Source organism: Salvelinus fontinalis, chromosome 3 (genome assembly GCF_029448725.1).
Source record: "Salvelinus fontinalis isolate EN_2023a chromosome 3, ASM2944872v1, whole genome shotgun sequence".
NCBI lineage: Eukaryota > Metazoa > Chordata > Actinopteri > Salmoniformes > Salmonidae > Salvelinus > Salvelinus fontinalis.
This window is the reverse complement of record NC_074667.1, coordinates 21,891,873-21,910,624: the sequence shown is the minus strand read 5'-3', so window position 1 is coordinate 21,910,624 and position 18,752 is coordinate 21,891,873. Positions and strand designations below refer to the sequence as shown.

General features: G+C 45.1%; 1 protein-coding gene across 9 annotated transcripts in view; it reads right to left on the bottom strand.

Annotated features, from left to right (window-relative positions):
• Positions 1 to 18,752, bottom strand: part of LOC129840962 (plexin-B1-like) — a 124,577-nt gene that overhangs the window by 29,742 nt on the left and 76,083 nt on the right. For 8 of the 9 annotated variants that reach the window (XM_055909042.1, XM_055909081.1, XM_055909034.1 and 5 more), the window contains 3 exons: positions 7,098 to 7,190; positions 5,710 to 6,883; positions 3,348 to 3,530 (listed from right to left, as the gene is read on the bottom strand). In XM_055909042.1, coding sequence (XP_055765017.1) covers positions 3,348 to 3,530; positions 5,710 to 6,882 — 1,356 coding nt within the window. In that variant the 5' untranslated portion in view covers position 6,883; positions 7,098 to 7,190. Of the gene's footprint in view, positions 1 to 3,347; positions 3,531 to 5,709; positions 6,884 to 7,097; positions 7,191 to 7,282; positions 7,558 to 18,752 lie in introns of those variants that run through there. The other variant, XM_055909074.1, reaches the window with a different exon arrangement.

Here is an 18,752-nt window from a genome sequence, read left to right as displayed (position 1 = left end):
TCAATGCCCTAAGCTTGCTCCCCTTTGAAGAGGGGGGGGGATCTAATTTCAAATTGGTTGTTTCATGTCTGGCAACCCATCTGACCCATCTGTTCTGTAGGGTTGCCATGTTGGGAGACTAACTGTGCTCTGGTGTGGGCTAAATTGCTGTTATTAGAGCCTAAACAGTCAAAGCCTTTGATGAACGCCGGGATCAAAGAACATGCGACGGCACAGCTGACCCAAAACTCTCCCCCACCGTCCAATAGAATAGGATTATCTCATCACGGCGAAATCTTGGCCTATATCTCGACCGTCGCACTCCCCATCTGTGTGTGGCCCTGCCTGGACACACAAACATACAGAACAAACAAACTCAGATGCAGGCACACACACTTTCACAGATTGAAACACAGACACATGTTCTTCCTATGCTTCTTCCTCCTTCTCATTCGCTCTGTCATACCCCCCCTACACCCACCCACCCACACTACACACACACTCACCCCCACTACACACACCCATCACATTAGGATGATTGCACTCTGGTGGAGGTCCACGTGAGAGAGCGAAAGAGTGGAGGAGTGGAATGTCCAGTAATAGCATTACATTAGACAGGTAACCTGATGTTGAAAGGCCTGCTGTAAATAACATAAAAGCCTGATGCTGTGGAGCTCCCGGTCAAGCACTTCTCACATTAAGGTGGCTCAGCCCCCATTGCCCCAGTTTTAAACAGTGGAACAGCAGGAAATGCTGCCCGTATACCTCGACCTAATGGATTTAACTGTTTTGTGACGTGTAGCATTTGTTCATTTGGAGGGAAATGTGGCATTTTTTTGTACTGGATGTCATTGCTCTTTCTTCCGACTTCTGGCCTCCAGGAAGTTAATACGACATTTGTGACAATGAAATCGCATAGATTTTTTTATTTATTTTTTATTTAACTAGGTAAGTCAGTTAAGAGCAAGTTCTTATTTACAATGACGGCCTACACCGCCCAAACCCGGACGACGCTGGGCCAATTGTGCGCCGCCCCTATGGGACTCACAGACACGGACGGTTGCGATACAGCCTGGAATTGAACTAGGATGTCTGTAGTGACGCCTCAAGCACTGAGATGCAGTGCCTTAGACCGCTGCACCACACGGGAGTCCAAAGCCACTTGATGGCCAATACAAATCAATCGATTCCCAATATCAAATCTGTTCTAGTTACAGAGCTTAAACAAATAGCATTTTCAACAAACATCTCTTTCACTGCCAATTCACCTAGAAGGTATCAGTCTTGTGCAGTAATACGCAAGCGAGAGACGCACATGTAAGATAATATATACTTTATTGTCAATTAACTTACACAGAACAAAAAATGTGCCTTTAATGCTCACAACCCAAACCCCCCCCCCAAAGACACTCACACTCCGAGGGGTTGGAAGCAATGGGCCAGCCACGGTGCAGCACCACTAGAGCAATTGTAAGGGGTTATGTGGCTTGCTCAAGGGCACAATGGCAGGCAATGGTATCTAGTATGTCCCAGGGTCATATATAGTTCTGGGAGTACAGTTAGGGACTTCATTCTCACAATTCGGACGTGTGAGGACTGATGAGTCAACGGAAAGAGAATAGGGCCTTCTGTTTAGAACTGGTTTTTACCATCTAGTTGCCACTAGTCAACGTCTGTGCACTGTGACACACACAACAAAGCCCTGAGTCATGGAGTGATATTAGCTAGCTAGTGGTGTTGTTTTGTGGTCAGTGTATACTTTTTTTTTGTTACTGTTAATGGGTGTCATTGTGCTGATAGAGCTTCCCTCCACTCTACCCCACTCCTCCCTGGTCACAACCGCAGGGCAGCTATTGACAAAAAAAATGGCACAAAGCGCTAATTGTTAGCGCTTAGCGCTAGTCACCATTCTGAGAGTGAGAGAACTCGCTACTGTTATGTACTCGGGATGCTTATAAATACTCTAATGTGGCTTCACTGACAGTGATAGGCGAACCGACTGGAGGGTTTCCACCGAGGCAGCAAATTGAAACTATTCACCCTAAGAGCTCACCCACCTCACCACCCCTTTAATTTCCATGTTTGGGTGACAAACTCAATCCCTGGCCCTAATGTCTTTCAAGACCATATTTGAAGTGTGGTGTTCCCCCCTCCCCCCCAAGCCCTCTGTGTATCACTGTCATGTTAACACAACCCCCCCCCCCCCCCCCTCCAATGTGTGCGCCCTGGTCCATGAACCCCAGAAGATACAGCTCCCCACGCCACCCCCCGTGACCTCTGCTCTGTACCAGGTGATGGCACCACACAAAAATCTAGCGGACAGAACAGAACCGTGCCTCCTGTTCACACGAGCTTCATGTGACCCCAGCCAATAAGGAAAGCCAATGGACTGGACTTATTCCAGCCAAACTGGCAAACCAATGGACTGGACTTGTCCCAGCCAAACCAATGGAATGGACTTATGCTAGCCAACACGACAACCCAGTGGATTGGATTTATCTCAGCCAACATGGCAAGACAATGACCTGGACTTATCCAAGCCATATCGCCTAGACTTAATGTTCTGGGCCAATTACGGCTGTTGAGTTTCTATAGAGATGTCCGTTCCCTGTTCTCTATATCGGAGGATGGTACAGGGTGGATGTACGAATATCCCCCTCGTAGCTTGTACGGTTAACAATAGTGTCAGTCTATACGGCCCTTCTTCTATCAGTGACCTGGTCCATGCTGGGCCAATACTGCCTTTCCCTGGAGTAACTTACAGGGCCTTCAACCAGACAATGGATGACTATGACTACGGTTTACGAAACAGGACATGAATAAATGAAGTAAGAGGGGGGGGGGGGGGGGGGGGGGACCAGCCGAAGAAAAGGGGAGAGAGAAAGAGAAGAGGCCTTACTGTGCATTACAACAGTACTAGTGTTATCTGGCAGGTCCATGGAAAAACCAAAACGCACCCAAAGCCAATTAAGAAGGACGCATTCGTTACCTGGGCCGGTCTGCTCCTTCTGTCATTTATGGAGTGCTGAGTACAGTCTGCGCCACTGTGGAAGATGCTATTTCTGACCTCCTGGTGCGCGTGTTTGTGTGTGCATGTGTGTTCGTGCGGCAGTTTGCGAATATCTGGAGCTGCAGTTATCTACAGATTATCAAAGGCTCACCTCATGCAATGGAATGTACTGGAATATACTTTATACAAAAACAACCAGCACAGGACATGTCTAGTCAGGGCCCAAAATTCACAAAGAGTCCTGATCTGGGATCAGGTCGCCCCTGTCAATATAATCTTATTTTGATCGGTATGGAAGGTGGTTCCCTTATACCATAGATATAATCCGCTCCATCAGTTTGATCTCTATGGTCTCTACCTTGCGCAGGTTCCCCTTAGAGTCCCCCAGGAAGGCGATGGTATGTCCCACCCTCACGCTGACAGCCACTGCGGTGAGACGGGCAGACGGGCTGTCCAATATGGGCTCGGTTTCCACCGGCACCCGGCTGGCCATTGGACTGGGGGTGTGGTCCGAACCACAGGGGTAGGCATCAAGGGTATTCTACAGGTCAGGAGGGAAGGAATATGCAAATTAATGTAGTTTAGAGACGTATGAGAAAGTAGGAAACAGTTTATTAAAGTAGATCAAATGTATCTACAATGAAACAGTAGCGTTACAATCAGACAACAAGTCTAAATGCAGATGGATTTGCGCTTAAAAAACATGACTAAAGGTCAAAAACAGATAAGCAGCGGCAACTCATTCGCAAGTATTATTAATTGCGTGGAAGGTAAGACAGGTGCTAAAAGTCTATAGTGGCTCCCTCGAATCTTATACGAACAGTGTCACGATTTATACTGGTAGGGTTAGAGGTGAGGGGGAAACTATTGCAGGAATCCGGCAAACGGTGTTCCAAAGTGCTTTAAAAAAAATGTTTTTGCTTCGACCCTTTGACAGCGGAAGATCTATGGTTGGACAGGTTGTTTTTTTGTTCCCGCAAGTTTTGGGAACACCCGAGAGCAAGTCATTACTAGATCAAGAACAATTCCCGAGGACAACAATCTGTTTTTACAATCTCCCAAACACAAACGCATCCACGGAATTTCATTATGACACCGTGTCAAGATAAATAACCAGTTTACGAGTACCTGCAAACAAAAAAACAACAAAGTAGCAGCAACAGGAGGTACAATAAATAAACATTGGGATCTACCCACTGTTCATAGTGGCCTGTTTTGATGGTTTCCTATGGTGTTGTTACTATTTGTTACAGAGACTTAGCCCAGCACTATCCCCATAACCCTATCTCCCTCCCTCCCTCCCTTCACACACACACCCAATCTCTCGCTTCCTCCCCCTGGCTCTCCTTCCCTGTCCTGTCTGCTTCACTGTTGCCATCTCCCTCCTTCGCTTCTCGGCGGTGGGTGACTTTATCTGTCCTTGTCAGTCCTCGTTAAACATGGCCCTCCGGCTAATGAAGGCTAATGCCGCGGATCAATTCCCCCCCATACAATCCTATTAAATTACCCAGCATGCGTCCCGCCCCGTTTCCTATGTCGTGCACTATACAGGGAATAGGGTGTCATTTGGGACACTACACCACCACACTACTATTCCCCAACCCTCACTGGAGGTAAACAGCAATCAAGGGTCAGAGTTGAACAATTGTTCTGTTTCCTCTATGTGATGTATCATTAAACACGCTGTGGCTCAGTGACCAACTGTAGTTGGAGCGGTAGTCGCACCAAAAGGTACACACAAAAGCGCACATACAAGTATACACGTGTGTATACAGCACACACACACACACACACACACACACACACACAGAGACAACAGGGGAATTTCCAAAGCTACAGTGGCATTACGAGAAAATAATCTAATTGAATTCCACAAATAGGAGGATTACATTTGTCTGTACTGAAAGATCAAATGAAATGTCATTACATTTCTAACATGGAGGTCACGTTGCTGAAACCGAATGACCCTGGAAAGCATCTGATCTAGTAGCACGCTCAATAGTAGACTTACAGTAAATCTAAAAGACATTCGGACTTTGAAAGAAACAACATCTTCATTCGCACATGTCGAGGAAACCCAGTTAAACTCTATTTTACCATCGTCTAGTTGCCTTCTAAGTACTTAAAACACGGTTACAGCATACATGCTACATTATTAGCCCTTCATAATATTCTAATACTACCACTAGGTTTTCAAATAAGGACCAAAACATATCAATCGCATGCCATGTCATTTCGTAATACATACCAGCTGAAAAGAACTATTAAATAAAACACTACCAGACACAATAAAACAAGGATTACTGCTTACAATCTGGCACAGAATGGTTACAAATTGTTGGATTTTTGGCAAGGGGCACCGGAAAGTACCCATTGTTGCCCCACAATTTCCTCATACGAGGTAGCCTAAATATCAGCAATAAAAGTGACTGTAAACTAAAGTGCTTCCAGAGACACAACACAATAAGGAATTGGCGAATAGACCTGGGTTCTAATAGTATGTGAAATTATTTCAAATACTTTAGCGGCTTGAGTGAGCTTATTTGACACTATGGAAATAAATGGAATAGTCCAAAATGACAAACCCCGTCCATCTGAGTCTCAAGACGGGCTAAAGCGAACGCTAAAAGATTTGGAAAGATTACGAACACTATTTGAACCCAGGATTGTATAAAATAAGGACCTGGCAAGTCAATCCACTCATCCCCACTCCTACTCACCGACGGCAGGTTGGCGCAGTTGGATTTGACCTCGTACTCGATGTAGGCCGCCTCCCCCCCTCCCTCGTCCCGGCCGAACTGTGTGTAACACAGGTCCCTGGTGGAGTTGATCCTCTGGTCCAAATCGTCAAGATTGAACATGCAAAGAGCAGAGTCCTCGCTGGGTCGCGTGGACGAGGCCTGCCGGGTGGAGAACACCCCCAGGAGCACCTCTGCCTGCCCAGCATCGCCCCCACTCTGCTTGGGTGGTAGACCAAGGCGGACAGCCTGGAGCAAGTTGTAGCTCTTCCCGGCCGCTGAGCGACAGGCCAGGGGCACTTCCACGTACGAGTAGTAGGCCTGGTCGTCCAGGCACACGCGTGACACGTAGGTGCGGTACTCGCGAGACTGAGACTTAATGTCGCGGCGGTAGAACAGGAAGTAGACGTGCTGGCGGTGGGCGAAGGACGCCACGAAGTGGTGGTCGTACTCCGAGAGGCGACCCGCCACCGCTAGCTTCGCCGTTTCTTCGTAGGAGAAGACGGGCTCCTGGGCCAGGTTGCGTGTGGAGATGGGTGGGTGGCTGCTGGTGTAGCCGCGGCCCACAAAGAGCACGGGCTGGCGGTCGGGGCGGGAGCGCACCACCAGGCCCACCGTGCTCACGTTTGGGTGGTTGGCAGCCACGTACTGCGTGTCCACGGGCCGCTCGGCCGAGAACAGCACCGTACCCACCGAGTCCAGACTCCGCTTCTGGCAGATGCCCTGGTTGACGCTGCCGCAAGTGATCAGTTCCATGGCGTAGGGGTCCACCAGCAGGAGCTTGTTGTGGTTGCTGGTGCGCCGCGCTTGCGGGCAGTTGCTCTCGGTGACGGGGGGCAGGCACTCGCGGCTGTCCGTCACGGGCCCCGTGTTGTCCTGGAGCTCGGCGGTCAGATTGCGGTCCAGCTGGAAGAGGTGGTCCCGCGCCCCCACGTAGATGCGCCCGACTGCAGGGTCCGGGTGCAGGGCCAGGTGCTCGAAGAGGGCGTCTGTGCGGGTGAAGGTGGGGTAAGGGGAAGAGGAGGTGGTGGAGGGGTCAGAGGCCCAGGCCAGGCCATAGGAGGGCCAGCTGGCGGCTAGCAGCAGCGACAGTACTGGGACCGCCGCTGTGACTGAGAAACCATGTCGCACCATCCCCGGAGGCATGGCAACCATTCTGGCAACCCAGGAAAGAAAGAGAGGGATTCACACACTATTTTTAAACATAGATACGTATATACAGTACATAGACGAGATTCACAACATTTCTAAGTGCCTTGTACATACACTCGTACACTACATATTTACATTAAAAAACAAGGCCCTGTAAAAACTGATAAACTACAACTTATACCTCTATTTGACAAATGAATAGGATAGCTTTTCCACACCATTTGTTTCCAACGATGCGTTACAGAGGCATGTCACCTCTTGACCTCCCAGCAGCTTGGTTTGGTTAAAAACACCTCCTCTACAGCTCCAATCTGCAAGACAAAGGGAGACAAAGGGACAAATGGTTAACATCTCTGTAAACCAAGGAACACCAGTCCAAGTATATATAAAGATTTCCACTTACCTCAACACCTCAAGTGTTAGCAACAAGTGCTAGCAGCAACAAGTGTTACCCCAACACTAGAGTTAGCATGTTTCTTATTGAGCAAATCCCTTCAAATCCCAACACATAAAACACAAGTCTATGTAAAAATAGGAAGTCATCGAATCCTGCTCCAGCAGATACACGTGACAGACCAGGTTCAGAATCAGGGTTCACACTCAGGTCTCCTGCACGCCATAATAATTAATTATCCCCCTGAGCGATACTGTGTCTGGTTGCGCACTGTGACTTGTCTTGATCGCACGTTTGACAAAATGGAGCACATTCCCATTGAAATTCCAGTCAGACCTGCCTTTTCCCAACAACATCCGTTTTCACTAGCCTGGGAAGCCATTCTTATCAAAAGCCAGGTCAAGTAGTGTCACTCATAGAGAGCTTTCAGTACTACACACACTCATTGCTCCTAGCCCTCCCCAATTCTAGACACCAGGCAAAAACACTTCACTTCAGCCATTAACACCCCTGGACACTTTAACCGCAGTGATTCCTGGCACCAACATACTTTGTGCGTCCGAAATGTCATCCTATTCCCTATTTAGTGAACTACTTTTGACGAGGCACCAGAGGGTTCTGATCAAAGGTAGTGCACTATATAGGGAATAGGGGTGCCATCTGAGACATAGCCAGCCTAACTCTCACTCTACCTCTGCACATCTCCCTCTCCACTTCTGTACCCCCCCCCCCTCCCTTTTTCTCTTCAGTCACTGGCACGGAAGTGGGTTTATCCCCTGCTAGTTCAGACGGATCTCTCTGTCTGTAGTGAGAGGAGCACGAGAAAGAGACACACTGAAATATAAACTATTCACCCCTCTGCCACACCTCATTCCTCACCACAATGGGGCATGTAGAGAGCCCTCTTTACGAGGAGGGGTAGAGGTTTTATCTGGGAAATAGGGTAAAGGCTTGGCAGGGGGCCAAACTATTAACGAGAGAACATTTTTACTCAAGCATAATAATTATAATTACCACCGTTTTTTTATTTTTTAATCTGTATCATTTTGACCTGACATGAATTACATCAAGCCGTAATTTCGCACTTCCTCTACAAACGTTTGTTTTTCCGCTTGATAGCCTGCTCATGTATAAGTAATTACAGTTCTCTGGAAAGTTTTATCAACTGAAGGCACCAGAGAAAAAGTCGCTCTTTGATTGATGCCTTAGTCGGTGAACATTCAAAACAAGCAATCCAAACATTGAGTCGGGATTCGGAGGGAAGATAGGACACACTGACAAAACACGATCCAAAAGACAGACTCTCCCCTTTGATCCGGCGAAGGAACAACAAAAACAAATTAAAAGCCAAAAAAGGGTTCCTCTGGCTACAAGTTGTCAGGTCGAGCATACCTGGGTTAAAAACACTATTTGAAATCATTTAAAACGCTTCAGCCGGGCTCCATTGAGCTTGCCTGGTTCAAACACTATTTGAAATAATTTAAACGCTTCAGCCAGGCTCCATTGAGCTTGCCTGGTTCAAAAACTATTTGAAATAATTTAAACGCTTCAGCCGGGCTCCATTGAGCTTGCCTGGTTCAATGGAACCAATAGAACTTGCAGAAATGCAAAACCCCACCCATCTGGCAATCCATTTAGGCAAAAGCAAACTGAAAACGTATTTGAAAGATTTCAAATTAGATAAAAATGACAGAACCATCTTCAATACCAAATGAGACTATTCGTGTTATTCAAAATGCATATAACCAAGGAACATCCAAGACAATCTCCTCACTCTGTCTCAGCCTGATTGCCCTCCAGAAAAGACTCAACCCTGTATATTAAAAAATAGGAAAAGGAACTGAAGATGGACATCTCAGTGGAAGACTGGGACAATATGCAGAACACAACATTCTGTACTTCTACAAACTCAAGAACATGGAAGTTTAGTTGGAAAAACGACACATAAAAAATATTAAATAATCACTCCTAGAATCAAAAGCCAACAGTTAGGCACACAGCAGCCATGCTGGCAGCTGTATGGCCATGTAGATGACAACCACAAATGTTTTAGGGGAATGTCAGAAGATGTTTTGAGATAATGTATGCTCAGTGTTAAAAGATGTCCTGGGATATGAAGTCCCTAGAACTTGCCATGTAATGTATCCTGGCAATATTCCAGAGAATGTGATGGGAAGTGATAGATATCGCCCGAGTGGAATCTCAGTGCCAGAGGTGTCACTACACACCCTGGTTCAATCCCGGGCTGTATCACAACTGGTCGTGATCGGGAGTCCCATAGGGCGGTGCACAATTGGCACAGCGTCGTCCGGGGAGGGTTTGTCCGGGGTAGGCCGTCATTGTAAATAAGAATTTGTTCTTAACTGACTTGCCTAGTTAAATAAAAATTAAAAATAAAATAAAAAACTGGTATAAAATGGAAGCCTCAAAATCTAAAGAATGGCAAAGTATAATCCAATACATGTTTAATTTTGGAAAGCTTGAGACACAGTGCCTTCAGAAAGCGTTCAGAACCCTTGACTTTCCACATTTTGTTGTGTTACAGCCTGAATTCAAAATGGATTGAGATTGTGTCACTGGCCTACATACAATACCCCAGAATATCAAAGAGGAATTATGTTTTCACTTGTTTTTCTATTAAACATGGAAAAACCTGAAATGCCTTAATAAGTATTCAACCCCTTTGTTATGGCAAGCCTAAATAAGTTAAGGAATACACATTTGCTGAACAAGTAACTTATCAAGTTGCATGGACTCAGTCTGTGTGCAATAATAGAGTTCGACATGATTTTTGAATTCCTCTCATCTCTGTACCCCACACATACACTTATCTGTAAGGTTCCTCAGTTGAGCTGCGAATTTCAAAAACAGATTCAACCACAAAGACCAGGGAGGTTTTCAAATGACTTGCAAAGAAGGTCACCTATTGGTAGATGAGTAAAAAAAAAGCAGACATTGAATATCCCTCTGAGCATGGTGAAGCTATTAATTACACTTTGGATGTTGTATCAATACACCCAGTCACTACAAAGATACAGGCGTCCTTCCTAACTCAGTTGCCGGAGGAGGTGGAAACGCTCACGGGTTTCACCATGAGACCAATGGTGACTTTAAAAACAGGTAGAGTTTAATGGCTGTGATGGGGGAAAAAACTAAGGATGGATCAACAACATTTAGTTTAGTATTGTGGAGAAACTACAATGACGGAGCGCAAAGAACGCAAGCCTGTACAAAATAAAAAATATTCCAAAACATACATCCTGTTTGCAACAAGGCACTAAAGTATATTGAACAAAAATATAAAACGCAACAATTTCAACGACTTTATTGAGTTACAGTTCATAAGGAAATCAGTCAATTGAAATAAATTCATTTGGCTCTAATCTATTGATTTCACATGACTGAGCAGGGACGCAGCCATTGGTGGGCCTGGGAGGGCATAGGCCCACCCACTGGGGAGCCAGGCCCAGCCAATCAGAATGAGTCTTTCCCCCACAAAAGGTCTTTATTACAGACAGAAATACTCCTCAATTTCATCAGCTATCCGGGTGGCTGGCCTCATCCTGCAGGTGAATGAGCGGGATGTGGAGGTCCTGGGCTGGCATGATTACACGTGGTCTGCGGTTGTGAGGCCGGTTGGACGTACTGCCAAATTCTCTAAAACGACATTGGAGGCAGCTTATGGTAGAGAAATTAACATTAATTTATCTGGCAACAGCTCTAGCGGACAATCCTGCAGTCAACATGCCAATTGTACGCTGCCTCAAAACTTGAGACATCCATGGCATTGTGTTGTGTGACAAAACTAATGGCCTTTGATTGTCCCTAGCACAAGGGGCACCTGTGTAATGATCATGCTGTTTAATCAGCTTTTTGATAACCCATCTACCTGAAAGGTGCAGCATATCTTGGCAAAGGATAAATGCTCACTAACAGGGATGTTAGTCTGGGATCTGGGATCTTTTATTTCAGCTCATGAAACATGGGACCAACACTTTACAAGTTGCGTTTTTATTTTTGTTCAGTATTAAAAAAGCAAAAATGTGTCAAAGAAATTAACTTATCGTTATGTTATGTTTGGGACAAATCCAACAACACATCTCTGAGTAACACTTCATATTATCAAGCATGGTGGTGGCTGCATCATTTATGGGTATGCTTGTCATCAGCAAGGACTACGGAGTTATTTAGGATAAAAATAAACGGAATAGGCCTCCCGGGTGGTGCAGTGGTCTAGGGCACTGCATTGCAGCGCTAGCTGCGCCACCAGAGACTCTGGGTTCGTGCCCAGGCTCTGTCGCAGCCGGCCGGGCCCCGGAGGTCCGTGTGGCGACGCACAATTGGCCTAGCGTCGTCCGGGTTAGGGAGGGTTTGGCCGGTAGGGATATCTGTGTCTCATCGCGCACCAGCGACTCCTGTGGCAGGCCGGGCGCAGTGCGCGCTAACCAAGGGAGCTTGGTTGGGTTGTGTTTCGGAGGACGCATGGCTTTCGACCTTCTTCTCTCCCGAGCCCGTACGGGAGTTGTAGCGATGAGACAAAATAGTAATTACTAGCAATTGGATACCACGAAAATTGGGGACAAAAGGGGGTAAATTTTTTTTTTTTTTTTTTAAATTAAAATAAACGGAATAGAGCTAAGCACAGGTAAAATTCTAGGGGAAAACCTGGTTCAGTCTGCTTTCCATCAGACACAGTGAGACAAATGCACCTTCCAGCAGAACAATAACCTAAAATAAGGCCAGGTATACACTGGAGTTGCTTACCAAGACGACATTGAATGTTCCCGAGTGGCCTAGTTACAGTTTTGACTTAATTAGCTTGAAAATCTATGGCAAGACTTGAAAATGGCTGTCTAGCAATGATCAACAACCAACTTGACAGAGCTTGAAGAATTTTCAAAAGAATAATGTGCAAATATTGGACAATCCAGGTGTGCAAAGCTGTATATTATTATGTATCTACTTTATAGCAACTGCTGTTTGTTTTTTTTAGTTTGTTTCTGTTGATACTCTATATTGTTTTTGCTGTATTGTTTTGAAAAAGACGAAGTATAAAAAATAGAAATGATTTCACATCATATTTGAACCCAGGTAGGGGAGAGCGGGGTAAGTCGAGCCACCCTGGTTTCTAGGAAGCCATACACAAAATGTATCATTTGATCAAATATTAATGAAGAGGTCATCATTTCGTGGTCTGTGACGGAAGAAATCACATGGAAAAATTGGTAAGCAAGTAAGGTCCAAAAAACAGATTTTCACCAAGTCAAATGAATTTATGGTGTTTCAGAATTCTTGTTTCTAAACCAAAGTAGATCACTTTCTTCTATACATCAGTTGGGGTCTCTATAGCCTTCAATATGAGGTCCTAAACCGAGCATTAAAGTGCATCCTTGTAGCTGTGTGGGCTAATATAGTTAAAAAGTTTACCCTGGGGTAAGTTAAGCCAATGGCCATGGAGTAAGTTGAGGCAAAGTGGGAGCAAATGTAAGTGTTTTCTTCCCAGGTGTAATTGCAAGGCATTATCGCTGTGATATGAGGTAACAAAATTGGGCTGGCCCATGTTAAAAGTTTTTAAATAATTAAAAGAAAAAAAAGAGCTTTGGTGATTGTGTTGAATTGTGTTTGGGAAATAAACTCCTAACTTACCCTGTCCCGTGGCTCGACTTGACCCATACTCAGGTTAAGTTGTGCCAAGAGACCACTTTTTCTGGACAAGCTATGTTTTCAAAACGAATGTTTTGATGAATTCTGATTCTCCAGTGATACACAACATCCTGAAATATATGTAGATATCTTTATTAAAAAGAATACCATATTTCCGTTGGAGTGATGCTGAATGTACAAAAATGGATCAACTTACCCCACTCTCCCCTACGTTTGTGAGCATGTCACGACTCTTCTGGAAACCTCTTCCCTATACTAACTCTGCATCGCAAGAAGGATCGCTAACCCTGAGAACGCTACAGCCCCAGAGCCTAGGGCAGCCCCGTCAGGAATGACATGTTAACTCCGTGAAAGACTATAGCAACAAACAGTGTTTCTCCCATTTCCTCCATGACCACCGGATTCTGGGGGTCGCATGTAATACCATCGCGGGTCATGGTGAATTTGGCACAGCCCAGTTACGTGGTTGTCACTTTGAATGATGGCAAAAACCTTGCAGGCCTGTGCGTTTACGGTCCAAGAGCAACAGTTGGGGCAGTTCAACGTCTGTTAATCCTTTTTTTTTTTTTTTTTTTTTTTACTCCCTTCCCTCAAACTTATTTTGGGAAATAAAGCTGCCAGAAAACATACGGCACACTGGCTTCTCACTCCACTTCGTCCTGTTTGACTTGGAAATGATTTCCTTTTCCCGAAGCAATAATCCAATCAGGCTAAACTTCATTCAGAGTTTTTTTGATATACGAGAAAGGGCGAATGGAGCGGTGATTCAATTCTTGTAGTTGGATCTCCAAATTTGATTTTGCCTCCAGGGGAAGTCGTTGTTTTTTGGGGGGCGCTTTAGCCGGCAGGTTAGGTATCACTGTGAAAGGAGAGCGGGGAGGAAATGTGTGCTTGTAATTGGTTTATCTGTATGTAATGTTTCTTTCACCTCAGAGTAATGGAGTATTCCTTTTCCCCTCTGTCTCTTTACTGATTGGAGTGGACACAGAAGCTAATGCACTGGATTCCTATGGTCAAGCTGTGCAGACTGAACAGAGTATACAGTGTCTAGGCCTACTGTCAAAGTAAAGCTGCGGACCACGTCTGTTTGTGTAAAGCCTTAATGTGTGGCCAATGTTTATGCTTATTTGTGTTTGTGTGAGATTTAGCCTTACTAGCCTATATGGGCTTTCAATTGACCTATACAGGTTCTCATTGGCTGTACTGCCCTTGGATACGGAGAGGCCACCATGGATACAGACTAGGTTTTCAGGGATTGGGGTCTGGGTTTTCAGGTATACTGTAGGTACAGAACTCAAGGAGGTCAACTGGTCTGGGCCTAGCCAAGCGACCAGACGACTACGGAGCATTCCTGGGAGGCTGTCATCGGTTTACTGGAGTCGACTCCCACACACAACCACCATCTCATTCAATCAAGCCCAAATCATTCAGTCAGTCAGTCAGACACACACACACAGAGAGAGAGACAGAGACACACAGAGAGAGAGAAAGGGGACAAAAAGATATAGGACAATTGAAGGGAAGAATGAGGGAGAAAGAGCGAGAGAGGAAAAGAGCGAGACAAACCCAGAGAAATCACCACAAACAAGTGCTCGCAAGCCTCTGTGCTCCCTGAGAACTGATGGAATGTGACTAATGATAATAAGCCACAAATGGGGGGGGATAAAAAAAAGAGCCATTAATTACAGGGCTTGCCCATATTCCCCATTCAACACCCACTCATTCAAAGACAGGGGGAGAGAGGGAAGAATGGAGAAGGAGAAGTGGACTCCCAAACCCATCCCATTTCACACTCACGCTCGCACACCCTTTGCTTTGCTCGACAGAAAAGCGGGACAAAAATCAGGTCTGCAGAGTGCACACGGCCTTCTGCGGTCAGTCACTTCCTAACATCAACAAAGAGCGTTTACAAAGGATGCTTTAGAGCCCATGTTCAATTACACAAACACTGGCATCGATGTACCCTCCCCAACCCCACCCCTTTTCACAGTGTAACTGTTACAGCACACACAGAGAACCCTGTGATATACAAACTGCTTAAACCATTCGGGGAAGCTCGTAAAGGCTAGCCGACGAGGGTCAGTACAAATGTACGCCATTGTGCTTTAAATAAGCAAACGCATCAAGTGGCGTGAGTGGGGAAAATACGACATCGTTAGTCAGCCTTAGCTTATCACCAAACATCTGTCTGATCACGCCCCTGTATGTTTTCATTAGGATATATCAGAGGGTGATATGTACAGCTTCCATTTCTGAGGGAGCAAACAATTATGGGTGTGACTAAAGGGACGTGATTGACTGGCATGTCAACCCAAACCCCTAACCCCGGGAGACCCCAAATGAGGGTCCAAAAAGCAGCTAAAAATGTTCTTCTACTTTGAGAGTATTATTTTGTAGATTGTTGACAAAAACAAAAGACATTTAAATCAATATGAATCCCACTTTATAACATAAAAATGTTGATAAAAGTCCAGGGCAGCAGCCAATGGGAATCCATAATAAATACAAATACTTTCTGAAGTCACTGTACGAGTTTCTTTGACACTGTCATTGGTGAGGTACTGCATACGGCAGGTCCAGAATCTGACCAACTGTAATATCTACTGTATTGTCTCACACCCAAGAATCACAAAGTATGTTGAGTGGGAAGGAAGAAGTTGCTTGTAAAAACTAAAAGTACAGGGGCGTGGTGGAGCACCATTTGGGGGAGTGTCCCAAATCACTTTCTTGAACTTCCAGATTTGTTTGTTGGACCATCTGGAGGTGTATCCGGATGATCTTCTTGGACCCCCCAGAAGGTCCAAAAAACAAATCTGGAAGTTCAAGCTCTGTAAAATTGGTTGTTGATCATTGCTAGACAGCCATTTTCAGGTCTTGCCATAGATTTTCAAGCAGATATAAGTCCAAAAGGTAACAAAGCCACTCAGGAACATTCACTCTCTTCTTGGTAAGCAACTCCAGTATTTTGCCTTGTGTTTTAGGTTATTGTCCTGTTGAAAAGTGAATTCATCTCCCAGTGTCTGGTGGAAAGCAGACTGAACCAGGTCTTCCTCTAGGATTTTGCCTGTGCTTAGCTCCATTCCATTTATTTTTTATTCTGAAAAACTACACAGTCCTTAACTATTACAAGCATACCTATAACATGATGCAGCCACCAATATGCTTGAAAATACGGAGAGTGGTACTCAGTAATGTGTTGTATTAGATTTGCCCCAAACATAACACTTCGTATTCAGGACAAAAAGTGAATTGCTTTGCAACATTTATTGCAGAATTACTTTAGTGCCTTGTTGCAAACAGGACGCATGTTTAGGAATATTTGAATTCTGTACAGGCTTCCTTCTTTTCACTCTGTCAATTAGGTAAGTATTGTAGAGTAACTACAATGTTGTTGATCCATCCTCAGTTTTCTCCTATCACAGCCATTAAACTCTAACTGTTTTAAAGTCACCAATGGTGAAATTCCTGAGCGGTTTTCTTCCTCTCCAGGAACTGAGTTAGGAAGGACGCATGTATCTTTGTAGTTACTGGTTGTATTTATACACCATCCAAAGTGTAATTAATAACTTCCCCATGCTCACAGGGATATTATTTTTACCCATTTACCAATAGGTGCCCTTCTTTGCGAGGTATTGAAAAACTTCAGTGGTCTTTGTGGTTGAATCTGTGTTTGAAATTCACTGCTCGACTGAGGGACCTTACAGATAATTGTATGTGTGGGGTACATAGATGAGGTAGCTATTTTAAAAAATCATGTTAAACACCATAATGGCACACAGACAGACCATAAAACTTATGTAACTTGTTAAGAAATGTTCTACTCCTCTACTAATTTAGGCTTGCCATAACAAAAGGGTTGAATACTTAGACTCAAGACATTTCAGGTTTTCATTTTTAGTAAAAACATATTTTTAAACATAAATCCACTTTGACATTATGGGGTATTTATTGTGTGTAGGCGAGTGACGAAAAAAATCTAATTTAATACATTTTAAATTCAGGCTGTAATACAACAAAATGTGGAAAAAGTCAAGTGGTGTGAATACTTTATGAAGGCACTGTATCTGTGACAGCACACACCTAGTCACTGGGCAGCAGTATCTAAACATCCCTTTTCAGGAACCTGTCTTTCAAAGATAATTCGCAAAAATCCAAATTACTTCAGAGATCTTCATTGTAAAGGGTATAAACACTGTTTCCCATTCTTGCTCAATGAACCATAAACAATTAATGAAAATGCACCTGTGGAACGGTTGTTAAGACATTAACAGCTTAGACGGTAAACAATTAAGGTCACAGTTATGAAAACTTAGGACACTAAAGAGGCCTTTCTACTGACTCTGAAAAACAGCAAACTAAAGATGCTCAGGATCCCTACTCATCTGTGTGAATGTGCCTTAGGCAGGCTGCAAGGAGGCATGAGGACTGCAGATGTGGCCAGGACAATAAATTGCAATGTCCGTACTGTGAGACGCCTAAGACAGCGCTACAGGGAGACAGGATGGACAGCTGATCGTCCTCGCAGTGGCAGACCACGTGTAACAACACCTGCACAGGATAGGTACATCCGAATATCACACCTGCGGGACAGGTACAGGATGGCAACAACTGCCAGAGTTACACCAGAAAAGCACAATCCCTCCATCAGTGCTCAGACTGTCCGCAATAGGCTGAGAGAGGCTGGACTGAGGGCTTGTAGGCCTGTTGTCAGGCACATCCTCACCAGACATCACCTGCAACAACATCACCTATGGGCACAAACCCACCATCACTGGACCAGACAGGACTGTCAACAATGTCTCTTCACTGACGAGTCGTGGTTTTGTTTCACCAGGGGTGATGGTCGGATTCGCGTTTATCGTAGAAGGAATGAGCGTTACACCGAGGCCTGTACTCTGGAGCGGGATCGATTTGGAGGTGGAGGGTCCGTCATGGTCTGGTGCGGTGTGTCACAGCATCATCGGACATTGCAGGCAATCTCAATGCTGTGCGTTACAGGGAAGACATCCTCCTCCCTCGTGTGGTACCCTTCCTGCATGCTCATCCTGACATGACCCTCCAGCATGACAATGCCACCAGCCACACTGCTCATTCTGTGCGTGATTTCCTGCAAGACAGGAATGTCAGTGTTCTGCCATGGCCAGCGAAGAGCCCAGATCTCAAACCCATTGAGCACGTCTCGGACCTGTTGGATCGGAGGGTGAGAGCTAGGGCCATTCCCCCCCAGAAATGTCCGGGAACTTGCAGGTGCCTTGGTGGAAGAGTGGGGTAACATCTCACAGTAAGAACTAGCAAATATGGTGCAGTCCATGAGGAGGAGATGCAATGCAGTACTTAATGCAGCTGGTGGCCACACCAGATATTGACTGCTACTTTTGATTTTGACCCCCCTTTTGTTCAGGGACACATTATTCCATTTCTGTTAGTCACATGTCTGTGGAACTTGTTCAGTTTATGTCTCAGTTGTTGAATCTTATGTTCATACAAATATTTACACATGTTAAGTTTGCTGAAAATAAACGCAGTTGACAGTGAGAGGAAGTTTCTTTTTTTGCCGAGTTCATATGATTATAAATGTTTTCATTATTACTCATGAGTTGAATCTTTGAAAGGCCATGTTTATTCCTAACGTAATTGCCCAGGTGTTAACTTGCATAACTTGTATGATGTCTGTGCTTGTGAGAGAAGTACTGTATAAGTTAACTAGGCTGTATCACATCTGGCCATGAACGGGAGTCCCATAGGGAGGTGCACAATTGGCCCAGGGTTGTCTGGGTTAGGCCGGGGCAGGCCGTCATTGTAAATAAGAACTTGT